Genomic DNA, 14,425 nt, shown 5'->3' on the forward strand with positions numbered 1-14,425 from the left:
CATGATGCTTTCAGTGATACTGGAGCTGAAGTAAAGGGCAGTTAGGGATTTAAGACGCACAAATTAATAGTTATCATCAGATAAAAGGACACAAAGGAAAGTTTGTGATAAAAAAGACAGATGTGATTTCCATATTAAAAGCAGAAAGTAAATTTAATCCTCATGCAAAATACGAAGCTGGCAGCACTAAGTTATGGCATTGTAAGCAGAAACAGATATAAACCATAGTTTACCATTTAAACTCTGGATTTGGACTGTAAAGAAATAAAGAAAAAAAGATACTGAAGTTGATACTAAGTTGTTTACAGTCAAGTGTGAGCCAAAGAGTTTAGTGTCATATATATCATTCAAAATGAAAAGTTTTGATAATACGAAGCTTTACAAGATAATATTTGTTTACTATTTTTTTAATTCTATTGTAGGATTATATTTGGAGTTTATTTTATTTTATTTTTTAAATAAAAAAAATGTTAATTGTCTTAAATCCTATTCCATAGCCTCTCGGGATAAACAAAAAGTTGTTTGTTTGTTTGTTTGATTGATTGATTGATTGATTGTATCCTGGAAAAAAAAAAGGAAGGAGCATTACTTGATTGAAAATCTTAAAGTTTATTAAGGGAAACAACTTGTATAATTGTAATTTGCTCTGCATAAAACATCACATATAGTACATCAAAATAAATACATCATCTGGCAAAACCGCTGCTTTAAGGTCGGCTAACTGCAACTATTCTGAATTCCAACATCCCTATATCTGCAGTAGTGCGTGAGTATGTCAACTCTTGAACTAGAAGTGAGCTTTACAACATTACACTATTGACCCTAATGTTATGTTACAATTTATATCCAGCTTTATACCCTGCTTGTTCCGACGAAGACAGGCTGAGAAAAAGAGTGAATGGAGGAGGCGTCAACCGCTCAAGGAAGTAACAAAATTCCCCAAACAGACACAGCAAGGTTCAACGCTGTGATGCAGAATTCCTCATTCAGCCACTTTTGTCCATTCATGTATTCATGTCTTCCGCTTCATGCCACCGCTTGCATTCCACTGTCCCATCTCCAAATCTCTTTGTCACCCCTTTAAGAGTCACATCAAGACGAGACATAAAAGAATCATTGCATTTCACAGCAGGGATTGGACATCATTTTACCCCCTCCCCCATCCAGGAGGAGAGGGTGAACGGTAGGACGGTGGGTTTGGTTTAAAAATCTCTTTTGTGTTCAGTTCATATCGATACTTCATATTCACGACTGTCCTGCTGAAAAGGAAGGAGGAAAATATAATTATAGAACACCATCACTACAATATGCTCAACCTCTTAACCCCCGCCTTAACCAAACACATTTTCTCCAGTTTGACTTTACTCAAATCTAAAGGCTTCTGAAAAACAGCCACAAAAACAAGGTTGAAAATACAACAAAGAAAGAGCCACAAAGAAGCATCAAAAGGGTGACAAAAACACAATTAAAAATGTGACGAAAACACGACAAAAAAAGCATCAAAAAACAAGTGAAAAAAGCGATGAAGAAAGCAGACAAAAAAAGACAAAAAAATATGAAAAGCAGACAAAAAAAAAAAAACGAAAACACGACAAAAACGCTTCTAAAATGTGACCAAAACGCGCCGGCAACGCAACAAAAAAGTCACAATCAGTTTTGTAGGTCTTAGCTTTCAAATGAGCCGTTTCTCTGGTCTAGAGGCTGTAAGCCCAAGTCGAGAAGCTTTTAGATTTGGGTAAAGCCGAACTGGAGAAAAAGTGCTCAGTTAAGGCAGGGGATAAGAGGTTAAATACTTAAATATATATGAATGGTGAGTAGATAATTAAAAAACCACAATATAAAAACAACAAACATTTACCCCTCCTGTCTCGTAAAGTGGGTTGTCAAATTCAGTTTCCACAGTGATTTGACGGTACGGATGAGGATAGATCAGAGGCAATCTTAAATTGGAGTGATAGCGGCACCTGAAGAAGAAAAAAACAAATTTCATTCATTTAACCAGCAGTGGCAAAATTAATGAAATTCATGTTACCAGGTTATTATACAGCTTAACCCCATGACTTATATTACAATTGGGAAATTACAAGTCATTTGTTTTTCAAAAATTTTTATAAAAAATTTGCCATTATTTGATTGTAATAATAATAATAATATAATGATCTACGTTCCCACCCTCACCTATGGTCATGAGATTTGGGTAATGACCGAAAGGACGAGATCGCGAATACAAGTGGCTGAAATGAGTTTCCTTCGCAGGGTGGCTGGGCGCACCCTTTGAGATAGGGTGAGGAGCTCAGTTACCCGGGAGGAGCTCAGAGTAGAGTCGCTGCTCCTTCACGTCGAAAGGAGCAGCTGAGGTGGCTCGGGCATCTGTTTCGGATGCCTCCTGGTCGCCTCCCGCGGGAGGTGTTCCAGGCATGTCCTAGTGGGACAAGGCCTCGTGGAAGACCCAGGACACGGTGGTGGGACTATGTCTCCGAGCTGGCCTGGTGTCGCCTCGGGGTCCCCCCAGAACAGTTGGAGGAGGTGTGTGTGGATCGGGAAGTCTGGGCATCTCTGCTGACACTGCTGCCCCCGCGACCCGGCCCCGGATAAAGCGGAAGAAAATGGATGGATGGATGGATGGATGATTGTAATAATGACAACTTTGCCATCTGAATTGTTTTGTTATTGTTGACAACAATCTGTTTCCATTTACTGCATAACCTTATACAATGTATATGAAGTTTATATACAAATACAGTACATAATTATGGGGCCACGATGACTTTGGGAATGGCTGATGTACAGTGTTTGCATATGCTTATTAAATGCTATGTGGCACATTAATTCATTAAACAATTTCCATGCATCGTCGATTTAAAATTATATTGTCAATAGATAAGTAAACCCTCAATTCCCATTGTTTTTTTTGAAGACAGGATGGTGGATAGGGCTGCACAATATATCGCCAAAAAAAATATCGTATGGCGATATTAAGCGATGCAATATCTGTATCTGTATCTTGTTTTGACACAATTTGCTGAAAAACGATTTACTTACAATTAGTGTTTACTTAGAGTGGAACATATGGCGTTAAATAAAAAATATCGCTATAATATCGTTACCGCAATATTGCACAGACGTATCGCATATTGTAAGTTAATTCAATATCGTTCAGCCCTAATGGTGGACTCTGATTTATCCATAATGGGACTGGCACCAACTATACTGTGTGCCTTATTATTACAGTCTTTTATAAAAGAGAAAAGCGCAGATACCTTGTGACATAGACATAAGCTCCTCCCAGCAGCACAGACAGTACAAGCACCAGGATAAAGATGGCCAGGGCTATGTTCCCTCCTTCGAGAGTGGAATGTGCAGTCGCCTCTGCAACTAAAGTATACATCACACTCACATTAACACATGGTTTACTTCAGTATCCAATGAGCAGCAAGCTTAGATGAATGCTCTGTGTGTAGTAGATCAAACATCAGGTGGTGCACAGACACATTTGAAATGATCACAACAGGCAGGTCATACTGATGCATTGCAGAGCCCACACAACAAACACCAACATACACACACTCACCTTCCAAAGCATGGTTGCCAAAGCACTCATGGTTGGCTGCAAGACATCATTCTGTCAGTCGGTGCAAACATTATGAATACTGACTTCACTGACACAACCTGTGGGCTTCTCACTATCACTACTGCACAAGTCCACAACTGCACAATTAAAACATGGTCAGGACAAGCCGGGAAACATATTAGGAAACAATGCATGCACAAGCTATTGCCAAGGCTTCAGTATTTAAGACAGGAATGGGACATTTCGCTACAGTCCATCAGCTTTCACATTTGCACACTTAATACTTGACTACAATGAGCTAAGCACTGCTAATAACTCACTACCCTTTGTATGGCAGTGAGCATGAGACAGCCTGTCAAACCCAAAAGCAGTTTGTCCCCTGCCATAAATAATGATGAACATGCTACTAGTATATGCTAAGCTAAAGTGCAAAATCTCTTTATTGAAGTTTTGGGAAATTTCCCCATAGAGTGTGTTGAGAAGTATTTTGGCCCTCTGGCAGGTTCTCTCCAAGTGTGATATAATATCTTTCTTCTACTGTCCAAAGTAGATTGCTGACAGTGAATGTGAGTTGTTTCAAATAGCTGATGATGTTAAAGACAGTATCAAATATCCCATTGTGACTTACACTGTAGCATGAATATCTATCACAAAATTCAGCAATAGAAGAAGCATTCCATTTTCCAGACAGCAGTAACAGAGTTCCAACAAAAGTATCAAAAGCTCTTACCCCTGCAGAGAGGAAGTGGTCCGCTCCAGAACGATGGATTTCCCAGAATGCATTTGATGGCCACCTCTCCGATGAGCTCAAAGCCATGGTAGCAGACAAAAGTAAGAGACTCTCCGGGAAGGTACAGCCTTTTGGACAGTATTTGGTAACCATTGTCAGGGAGGCCAGGGTTCTCACAGGATACTGACTCCTCAGCTAAAGAAGAAGAGAAAAGAGGTTTTCAACGTCAGGAGTCAAGAGGATAATTTCCCTCGGGCAGAGATGACAAGACTACATGAACGGCCAAGCAGCACAAAAGGACGATGTTCACATTTGTTAACCATCTTTATTACAATGTAAATGCAACACTCGCACTATTATTTGAACAAGACTGAACCCTTTTTCATGTAGTCATCTAAAATCTGCGTCAGCCACATGTGTAGAGAAAGAAACACCACAGTCACTACTTTATAAACTTTGATATACACCGCTCTCCAAATTATTATGCAAATGACATTTTTCTCAGATTTTCTAAACTGTCAACTCAAATGAGAGTCAGCATGTACTGTTCCAAATTATTTTGCAACTCATCGTTTCAATACATTTTAAAGCTTGTAATTAACTGAAAATTGTCATAATATGTTGAATTTGCAGCATTACGATTATTTACTGAAATCAAAAGCTATTTCAATCAAAATAAAAATCTTAACAGGTCAAGTTATATTTTAACATAAGAGCCCTTCTTTGATAACAGCTTCAAAATTCTTAAATCCATGCTTGGATTTGTTTGCAGGATGTCAGAAAAGCCTCCCAGAGCTGCTGTTTGGATGAAAACTGCCTCCCACCCTCATAGAAGTTTCGCTTGAGGATGCTCCAAAGGTTCTCAATAGGGCTGAGGTTAGGGGAGGAGGGGGTCCACATCATGAGTTTCTCTCCTTTTATGCCCATAGCAGCCAGTGATGCAGAGGTTTTCTTTACAGCAGGACATGGTGCGTTGTCATGCATGAAGATGATCTTGTTAGGGAAAGCACGGCTCTTCTTTTTGTAGCATAGAAGACAGTGGTCAGTCAGAAACTCCACATATTTTTCAAAGGTCATTTTCACACCTTCAGGGAGCCTAAAAGGGCCTAAAGGGGCCGACCAGCTCTCTCACCATGATTCTGGCCCAAAACATGACTCTGCCCCCTCCTTACTGACGTCACAGCCTTGTTGGGACATGGTGGCCATTCACCAACCATCCACTACTCCATTGATCTGACCATCCAGGGTTACACGGCCTCATCAGTGAACAAGACTGTTTGAAAATTAGTCCTCATGTATTTCTGAGCCACTGCAGCCGTTTCTGTTCATGAGCTTCAATTAACCGTTTAGGGGAGGCCCGGATAGAAGGTTTATGCACAACTGCAGCCTCTGGAGGGTCCTACACCTTGATGTTCGGGGGACTCCAGAGGCACCACAGCAGCTTCAAATACCTACTACTACTATTCATCTGATGTATTTATCTGGCTTTAACTGTCCTTATTGTGCCTTTATCTGCTCAAACCCGTGTGTGCTCTGAATCAGCCACAAATCTCTTATCAGTACGATGATTAATTAATCTTTCATGGAATATCGAAGGTTTTCATACCTAGACCAAGACATTCAACTATTTCACGCTTTTCATCAGCAGAGAGACACTTTTTCTTTACCATATTGCTTGAAAATGATGATCTGCTTAATATTGTGGAACGTCCTTTTTCAGTGGTTTTTCCCTTAACTGGGCTTAACCTGACAATGATGATGTACTTATCACAGCCCTGAGACACAATACCATCCATGAGTTTAATTGAAAAACATTTTTTTGTACCTTTTTGACACGGAAATACAATTTCTATAATCATTTGGAACACGGTGTAAAGGACTTCTCTCGCCGCTGCTCCAGGTGCCTCTTCCCTCTCTGCTCTTCACTCCCTCCGTACACAGCAGAGTTTGGATGACTCTCTCCTCTGATTGGTCAAAGAGTTGTCTTCTTTTCTTAGCTGGGAACTAAGCCCAGGCTCACATTTACTACGGCCTGGGTTCGGTCCAGATCCAGTCCGGATTTTCCACAACCTGCCACTCACAGTGACTCTGGATATAGGAAGTTTTGCACTTCTACGATGAGTCTCTTGTTGTCTATTGTTAAAAATGTGTGAGGTGGATGCTCTGCAACACACTTTGACACTGTGTCACCGTTAATGATGTAATGTTTACATTTCTGACGTTTCACTAGTGTACAGGTGATAAAGGAGACCAGAGAAGTTGTGAGCAGACAGATTTTCTTTTGAAATACACCGGATGTTCTTTCCTCACGAGACCTGAGTTCCTGCTCGGCTCATGTTTTTTCCGTCAGCTTGATCCGGAGTGGTCCGGACTACGGCAAAAATAGACTCCTTGCAGATTCTTTCCTTTGCAGCCGGACAACCTCAGTAACCAGACCTCAGGGAGCAATGTGAGTGTGCAACATTGATTTGAATAACTTTATTCTTCTTGCAGAGGTATACCGGACCCTGACCGGATGTAACCTGGTCCAGAGCAGGTTATGCAGTACGGCAAAACCAGTTATAATGCGTCGGTTTTATATAGCGCTTTTCTGGACACTCAAAGACGCTTTACATTGCACTATTCATTCACTCCATACTTGGTGGTAGTAAGCTACTATTGTAGCCACAGTTGCCCTGGGGTAGACTGACGGAAGCGAGGCAACCAGTCTGTGCCAGTCTGCGCCATCGGCCCTTCCGACCACCACCAACCACTCACTCACACACTACATTCGCTAGGCTTCCTGGTGTTACTAAACGGTCTCCCATCCAAGTACCGACCAGGCCCTTCCCTGCTTAGCTTCCAAGGTCTGACGGGATTGGGCAACGCAAAGGCGGTATGACCACAGTTAACCCTGAACCTACCCCGCTAACCCTCAAATCCAGCGTGTAGTACACCCCTCAGTACACTCTTATCTTGAGCTAAGAGATAAACCAATAAGAGGACCACACTGCCAGTAATCAAAAGTACTGTATGCTCACAAAAAAAAACCACACCCTCAAACGATACAACGCACTGACACTCACAAACACAGTGAGGCAGTCTGGATGTCCACACAGGGGTTCCGGGTTCACGGCCGTAGCAGGTGATAGTGGCGCCACCCTGCGGGATGAAGCCGGGATTGCAGGTGTACTGGATAGTTGTTCCCACAAGAAGCTTTGGGTCTGACAGCATCCGAGTTGAATGTTCTACATGTCCTGGGTCTGAGCAATACATGACTAAAGGGAAACATAAACACAAATGAAAAAATGACTTGTGTGGTATGTGCATAGCATACAGTATATGCATATCTTTATATGCATTAACTTCCAATAACAATTAACAATAATAATAATAGTAATAATAATAATCAATAATAATAGAAATCATAATAATAGTAATAATAATAATGATAATAATAATAATAATAATACGTTAATAAGTTATAACATAGATATGCTAATAGACTACAGTATGAATAAAAGAACTGACTCTTTTCACAGAAAGGTGGCTGTGAGCTCCAGGACAGGTCTAGCTGGCAGGTGAGGGTCTCTCGTCCCACCAGGTCATACCCAGGGTCACACTGATAAGTAATGCGAGCCCCCCGCACCAGGGCAATGTGGGATGTCGTCTTCCAGCCATTTTGGATCTCTGGTAAGTCTGGACAGGAGTCATTTCGAGACACCTCTGGAGGAAGAAAAAAAGGAGGTGTAAATGATGAATGCTTCCTCAATGACAATAGTTCTACAAGTCAAGCCAGCCAGTAATCAGATACCCTGCAGGAACAATAAGATGACCAAAGGATGAGATACAGACCACAGATGTTAAGACACGAAAGCTCCTACCCATGCACGGAGGGTTCCCCAATCCAGCACCCTGAGACTGAACGCTAGCCGTAAGGTAGGAGGCCAAGGACTAGTGAGTATGAGAGCCACTATCCAGGATGAAACATCCAAGATCAGTATATTGTATGATGCTGTACAATATAATAGGCCAACTGGGATTTGTAAGTCGACGTTCTTGCATCTATTATTCATTTCCTATTGACTGGATTCTCCTGGTTGTGTGCCGTGTGGTGCTGTGTAAGATATTCTGAACACAACATAGCGTTGGACCAAGCGCAGACAGGCACACATAAGAGACACCTACTCTTCATGCTGTGTCGGCTGATTTAGTGGGAGAGTATGTGTGTGTGTGTGTGCGTGTGCGTGTGCGTGTGTGTGTGCTGTGGGTGTCAGGAGGGTGACAAGTAAATTGGACTTTGTGTCTCGGTGGAAGTTCAAATTGTTGTCAGGCGATGAATCGGTGGAGCTCTGTGTGCAAAGTAAATGAGCAATGATTTTAAGATGCAGTGAAACTGTGTTGAAGTGGAGATGGTGAAACAAATAGAATGAGATTGAATAAGGGCAGAGTGGAATGAACGACACAGAAGAGCAGGGCAACAAAGACAATAGCGTTAGTAGATCAAGAAAGTACATTTGTGTGTTTATTGGTGTTTATTATACTGATGTATGTTGCATAAAGCCACATAACAAATATGTTGCATCCAATTTTTTTTAGTGAAAAATCAAAATGGCATGAGATTATTATGAGATTATTATTCAAATCTATATCTTTTATTTTCAAACATATACTGTGAACTCAAGCCTAGAGTAAAAGAATATTATTGCCTGATATACCCATATAATTAATGATGAAGCCTTCGCCCTTGCCGAACACGAGGCCAGCGGGGTCAGAGTGAAAGGTGATGGTCAGGTCAGGAGTGGTGGAAGAGAGCTTGAAAGGGTTGCTTCCTCCCACGTATCGAGCAAGAACATGTGTTGTGACCTCATCTCCATCTGTGATGGTAAGCATATCACTGTCGCTGATGTTCAGACTGAAAATAGAAGTAAAAACTCTCAGCTTAAACTTGATGCAAAATCTAATGTATGACACAGAAAAGGACATTTTGTGGGAAGAAAATTTAATACTATGATGCAGCACTTCAGCATTTCAATTCAATGTGCTCGGACAGGGAAAAATATAAGACTTAAAAATAGTTTTGTAGAGGTGGGATGGGATATTGTGGTACAAGACTCTCCTAAACAACCTATTTGTTTACTTAATGTTTTTTATTTTATTTTATATTCATACATACAGTTGTGCTCAAAAGTTTACATACCCTGGCAGAATTTTAGATTTTTTTGGCCATTTTTCTGAAAATATGAATGTTTTTTTCACTCATAGTAGTGGTTGTGCAAGACATTTATGGTTTACTCTTTTTAAATCATAATGAAAAAATAAACTCCCAAAATTAAAAGTATTAGTATTTCTCCATTCAACATCAATGAAAGACAGCTTGGATTCTTTTGTGGTAGTTGTGGATGGGCCTCTTTATTTACTCTTTTTTACTATTTATTAACTTTTTATTCTTTTTGGCGAAAAGCCTCCAGTTCCTGTAAATTCCTGGGCATGAAATGCACGTTTCAGATCTCCTCAGAGTGGCTCAATGATACTGAGGTCAGGACACTGAGATGGCACTTTATTCACACATCCCAAAACATCAGTGATCCACCTCCGTGTTTCACTGTAGGAATGGTGCACCGTTCATCACAGGCCTTGTGACTCCTCCAAATGTAACGTTTATGGCCAAAAAGTTCAATCTTAGTTTCATCACTCCAAATGACATTGTTTCAGAAATGTTGAGGCTTGTCTCTGTGCTGTTTGGCATATTTTCAGTGTATACTTTGTGGCATTTGCGAAGCATTGGTTTTCTTCTGGCAACTTGGACATGCGGACCATTTTCAGGTGCCTCCTAATTGTGCATCTTGAAACAGTGACACAACATTTTCGAGAGTCCTGTATTTATGTATCTCTTGTTTTTTTCTTTACAACAATTTTCCTGACAGTTGTTTCTGAATTTTTTGTTGGTCGACCTGACCATGGTTTGGTTTCAACAGAATCCCGCATCATCCACTTCTTTTTATACAGTTCAACTACCTTTACTTGCAGATCCTGTGACAATTCTTTTGCTTTCCTCATGACTCAGAAACCAGAAACGCTAGCGCAGCACTTGATTAAAGATGCAAGTGTCTGTCAGGAGCCCAAAACTCACTGACCTTTTACACACACACACACACACACAATAATTACAAACACAGGTCACAGGTGAGGATGCTGACCTTTAGTAGACATTCAGACACTTTTCTGCCAACTTGCGTGTATATTATCAGGCCAAGATCCCCAGGGCATGTAAACTTTTGATGAGGGTAATTTTCTTTTTTCATTATGATTTAAAAAGAGCAAACTCAGTTGTTTGACCATAAACCACACTAACTATGAGTGAAAAAAAACAAAAACAGGGTAGGCAAACTTCTGAGCACAACTGTATATTATTTTATCATGTTGAGAATGACTCTGCATTCACGTGTGTTGAACTCACAGTTGCACATCGAGAAGAACTCTCTTATCCTCACTGACATGTATCCTCCAGCTGCAGTCCTCTCCCTCCCCGTACCACTCAGGCCAATTTGGAGACAGGATCACCCCACCTGGTCCAGTCAGGTCACCGCCACACTGAGCTGAAAAGTTATCATTAGAATACCAGTTCTGGGGTTGTAAAAAGTAAGAGCAAAAAAATAAAGAAAACAACTGGAGCCCAAGCCCGCTGCCAGAAAGCCAGGAAAATCAAAGAGTTAGTTCCCTCTATAAACATTCCTCGGTCATCGTTGACTGTTTTAATTAAAAGGTCTCGATCTTCCGCCTGGCGCAAGGACAGCGTTGCTCCAAATGCGACAGTCATCTTGCCTGTGCACTGCTGCGCTGTGTGCCTTCGACACTAGGGAGAGGGCGTTGCTTGTACTGAGCGCTGCTCTCCTATGGCAGCCACACATTCTGTCCTTGTTTACATCATGCTGCCTCATGTTCTTCGCACGTGTTCACCCCACTCCCCCACCACTGTGGAAAGAGTCTGGCTGGAGGAAAAAGGTTGTTCTATATAATATCACCATTGGCCATGGGTGTTTGTCCAGCCCACTCAATGTACCAGGGCTGGGTCTGGAAGATCTCACATTGTGCCCCTCCTCGGCGGAAAAGGTAACGTCATAGTCTGCGAGTAGAACAGAAGATCGGGCCCAAGGAGTGTGTAGGACTGGTATACGGAGTGGGCTTTGTACGAGGCCCATCATGTAAACGCAGCCTTGCATCAGAGAGGACGCTCGCCGACTTCGAGTGAGCCTGACTCAAGGGTCATTGTTACAGTCATTCACTAGATTGGATTAATGAGCTGATGTTATAAAGTCAGACACTGCTCCACTAGCTCTGGACAGCAGTCAGCAGTTATTATTGTGCACTTTTGGTACAGCAACGTGTGCGCGGCTGAACCCAAAGCGCAAGAATAAACAGTCCTACAGAAGTGAGCCAAAGTCTAAATAAGGAAATAAGCACACAACAGTGGTATGAAGTTCACCAGCTTGTTGCCCTTCTCTTAGGAGTCATGGGCATCATCAGCCTGTTAATCAAGCTCAACTTTAACAGTGTGATCGCGTCCGTGGTAATAAAAACAGCTTTAGGATGTGGGGTGCAGCTGAAAACAGCAAATTACACATATGTTTATTTTGTGTGTTATGTAGTTTAATGCCTCGAAAATTGCATGTTTTGTGAGCATCCCCAAGGAAGACCTCAGTACCCCCCAAGCCGCCCTTCATGGTACTAATGCTTGGCTCCACCGCCATTCAATGATATTCACAGACTTGTCCTGAAGCCACTCCTATGTTATATTTGGCTGTGCTTCAGGTCGTTCTTCCTGTTTAAAGGTCTAAGTTCCTGAGCTCTCTTCTCTTGAGCAGGTTTTCATCCAGGATGTCTCTGTACATTGCTGCATTTATCTCAATCCTGACTAGTCTCCCAGTTCCTGCCGCTGAAAAACAGCCCCACAGCATGAAGCTGCCACCACCATGCTTCAACGTAGGGATGGTATTTTCCAGGTGATGAGTGGTGCCTGGTTTCGTGACACTCGGCATTTAGGACTAATAGTTCAATCTTAGGTTAATCAAACCAGAGAATCTTATTTCTCATGGTTTGAGAGGTATCTTTTGGCAAACACCAAACAGAGATGGTTGTCCGTCTGTAGGTTTCTCCCATTTCCTCAGAATTACTCTGTCAGAGTTATCAGGTTCTTGGTCACCTCCCTGACCGAGGCCCTTCTCCCCTGATTCCTCCATTTGGATGGACGGCCAGCTTTAGGACGAGTCCTGGTGGTTTTGAAATTCTTCCATTTACAAATGATGGAGGCCACTGCACTCTGGACCTTCAGTGCTGCAACAAGATCTGTATCTCGATACAAACTTGTCTCTGAGTCTACAGACAATTCCTTTGACTTCATGGCTTAGTTTCTGCTCTGATATGCACTGTCAGCTGTGTGACCTTATAGAGAGGTATGTGCCTTTTCAAATCAAGTCAAGTCAAGATCAATAGAATTCAGTCTAATTGTAGAAAGGACAATCAGCGGAAACACGATTCTCCTGGGGTCAAAACTGACCTCAGGAGCATCGTGTTTCCACTGATTGTCCAGTTTTGAGTGTCAAAGCAAAGGGTGTGAATACTTAGGTACATGTGATATTTCAGTTTTCCTTATTTTTTATTTTTTTTATTATTTCCAAAAAAAGTCTAAAAAAAATATTTAGGATAAAACTGTAACATAACAAAATGTGGAAAAGGTGAAGGAGGTGTATACATACCTTTACACAGTGGCTCTGTGTCATTCCAGTATGGATCTCTGGCACTGATGCATTCAATAACAGGAGGGCCTTGTTCAAGTGAATGTCCTGGGTCACAAGAGAACTGGACGACTGTGCCGACCCCATACAAAGGGTCAGAAGTTGTGAAGTTTCCATTCTGGAGATAGGGCTCATAGCAGTGACCACGCTCAAAGGCTGTGAGAAAACAAAATCCCAAACCACACAGAATTGGCTATGATTTGCAAGGAACAAGTAATTCCATATATAATCTAACCTGCTGTCTTAGGCTGCACTCACACTTGTCCGTCTGAACCGTGCCCAAGTAGTTTGTTTGTATAGTGTGAACGCAATCCGACCGTGCTCAGGTCCAGCTCGGTTCCGGACTTTGACCCGCTTGGAGGAGGTGGGCCAGAGCACGACACAGATGCTCATGTATGTGGACACGCATGGATAAGTAGCTGTCATGAGCGGCTCTATTTGTCTCGGTAACAGTGAGAGAAGTTTACAACATCAACATCAGTGCCAATGTGCTGCGTTTACCTACTGGTAAATGAGGAGAGCAGCAGCGGTGGTCATCATAATAAGCCTCGTGTTTCCCTTTTGTATTGCTGCTCCGCATGTAAAGCTCAGTCCAAAACAGGGCGCATAGCAAACTTTCATTCATTCAGTCACTCCAAGAATCCTACTGCTGTAGCACAACTGTTCCAAAAATTGCAATTTCCATGCAACTACTGCATAACTCTGAAACTACTCAGCAGCCAATGTGACATTTTCTGAACAATTAAATCATTTTATTTGTTAAATTTGTGCATTCGAGTTCAGCATGAAGCGGGGTCTCAGCGAGGGCTGCTGCCGCTTTCCCCGCCCGTCTCAGATCTGACTTTGCAGTGAGCAGCCTGCGCTCCTTCCCCTCTCTGTCCACGTCTCATTTTCCTGCTAAACTGGACCCTAATTTAAGGAGAGGCTTTTATCTGACAGACGAAGGGCTGTGTTTTATCTGTGAATCCACAGAGCAAAAGCTCCAAGAGCGACAGGTGCCTGTTTGCTCCACCCACTGTCACAGCTGAGCGGAGGACAGGGGACACGCAGCTCTGTTCAGTTTAGCTTTGTCCTCATTGCCTTTTGGTAAAACTGCGGTTAAATGCAAAAAGTGCACAGCTATGAGAAGCGCATCTCAAGAACGGGGCTCATAGTAGACTTTCATTGTTTCATGATGTGGGCCTTATTTTTTTTTCTTCCCCTCCGCATTAAACCTGCTGTGCTTCAGCCACACATGTAAACAAAAAAGCTCCTTGTGAAGATCGTAATGGTAGTGTGGCTCGGTTTGTTTGGGCAAGTGTGAGTGCGGGACGTTCAGAGCATCCAGACTTTTCCCCAAATGAGCTCGGC

At 42.1% G+C, this 14,425-nt stretch overlaps 1 protein-coding gene across 3 annotated transcripts in view; it reads right to left on the reverse strand.

The window, feature by feature from the left end:
* Positions 1–611: 611 nt before the first annotated feature.
* The window catches only part of sez6l (seizure related 6 homolog (mouse)-like), a 33,749-nt gene continuing 19,935 nt past the window's right edge, over positions 612–14,425 (reverse strand). The window contains exons 8-17 of one of the 3 annotated variants that reach the window (XM_079582873.1): positions 13,037–13,231; positions 10,741–10,879; positions 8,999–9,195; positions 7,812–8,006; positions 7,367–7,558; positions 4,302–4,496; positions 3,572–3,607; positions 3,261–3,375; positions 1,859–1,964; positions 612–1,256 (exon numbers count right to left, since the gene is read on the reverse strand). In XM_079582873.1, coding sequence (XP_079438999.1) covers positions 1,227–1,256; positions 1,859–1,964; positions 3,261–3,375; positions 3,572–3,607; positions 4,302–4,496; positions 7,367–7,558; positions 7,812–8,006; positions 8,999–9,195; positions 10,741–10,879; positions 13,037–13,231 — 1,400 coding nt within the window. In that variant the 3' untranslated portion in view covers positions 612–1,226. Of the gene's footprint in view, positions 1,260–1,858; positions 1,965–3,260; positions 3,376–3,571; positions 3,608–4,301; positions 4,497–7,366; positions 7,559–7,811; positions 8,007–8,998; positions 9,196–10,740; positions 10,880–13,036; positions 13,232–14,425 lie in introns of all 3 variants that reach the window. The other 2 variants (XM_079582872.1, XM_079582874.1) reach the window with 2 other exon arrangements.

The sequence above is a fragment of the Gobius niger genome (assembly GCF_951799975.1).
Source record: "Gobius niger genome assembly, chromosome: 2".
In the NCBI taxonomy this organism is placed as follows: Eukaryota; Metazoa; Chordata; class Actinopteri; order Gobiiformes; family Gobiidae; genus Gobius; species Gobius niger.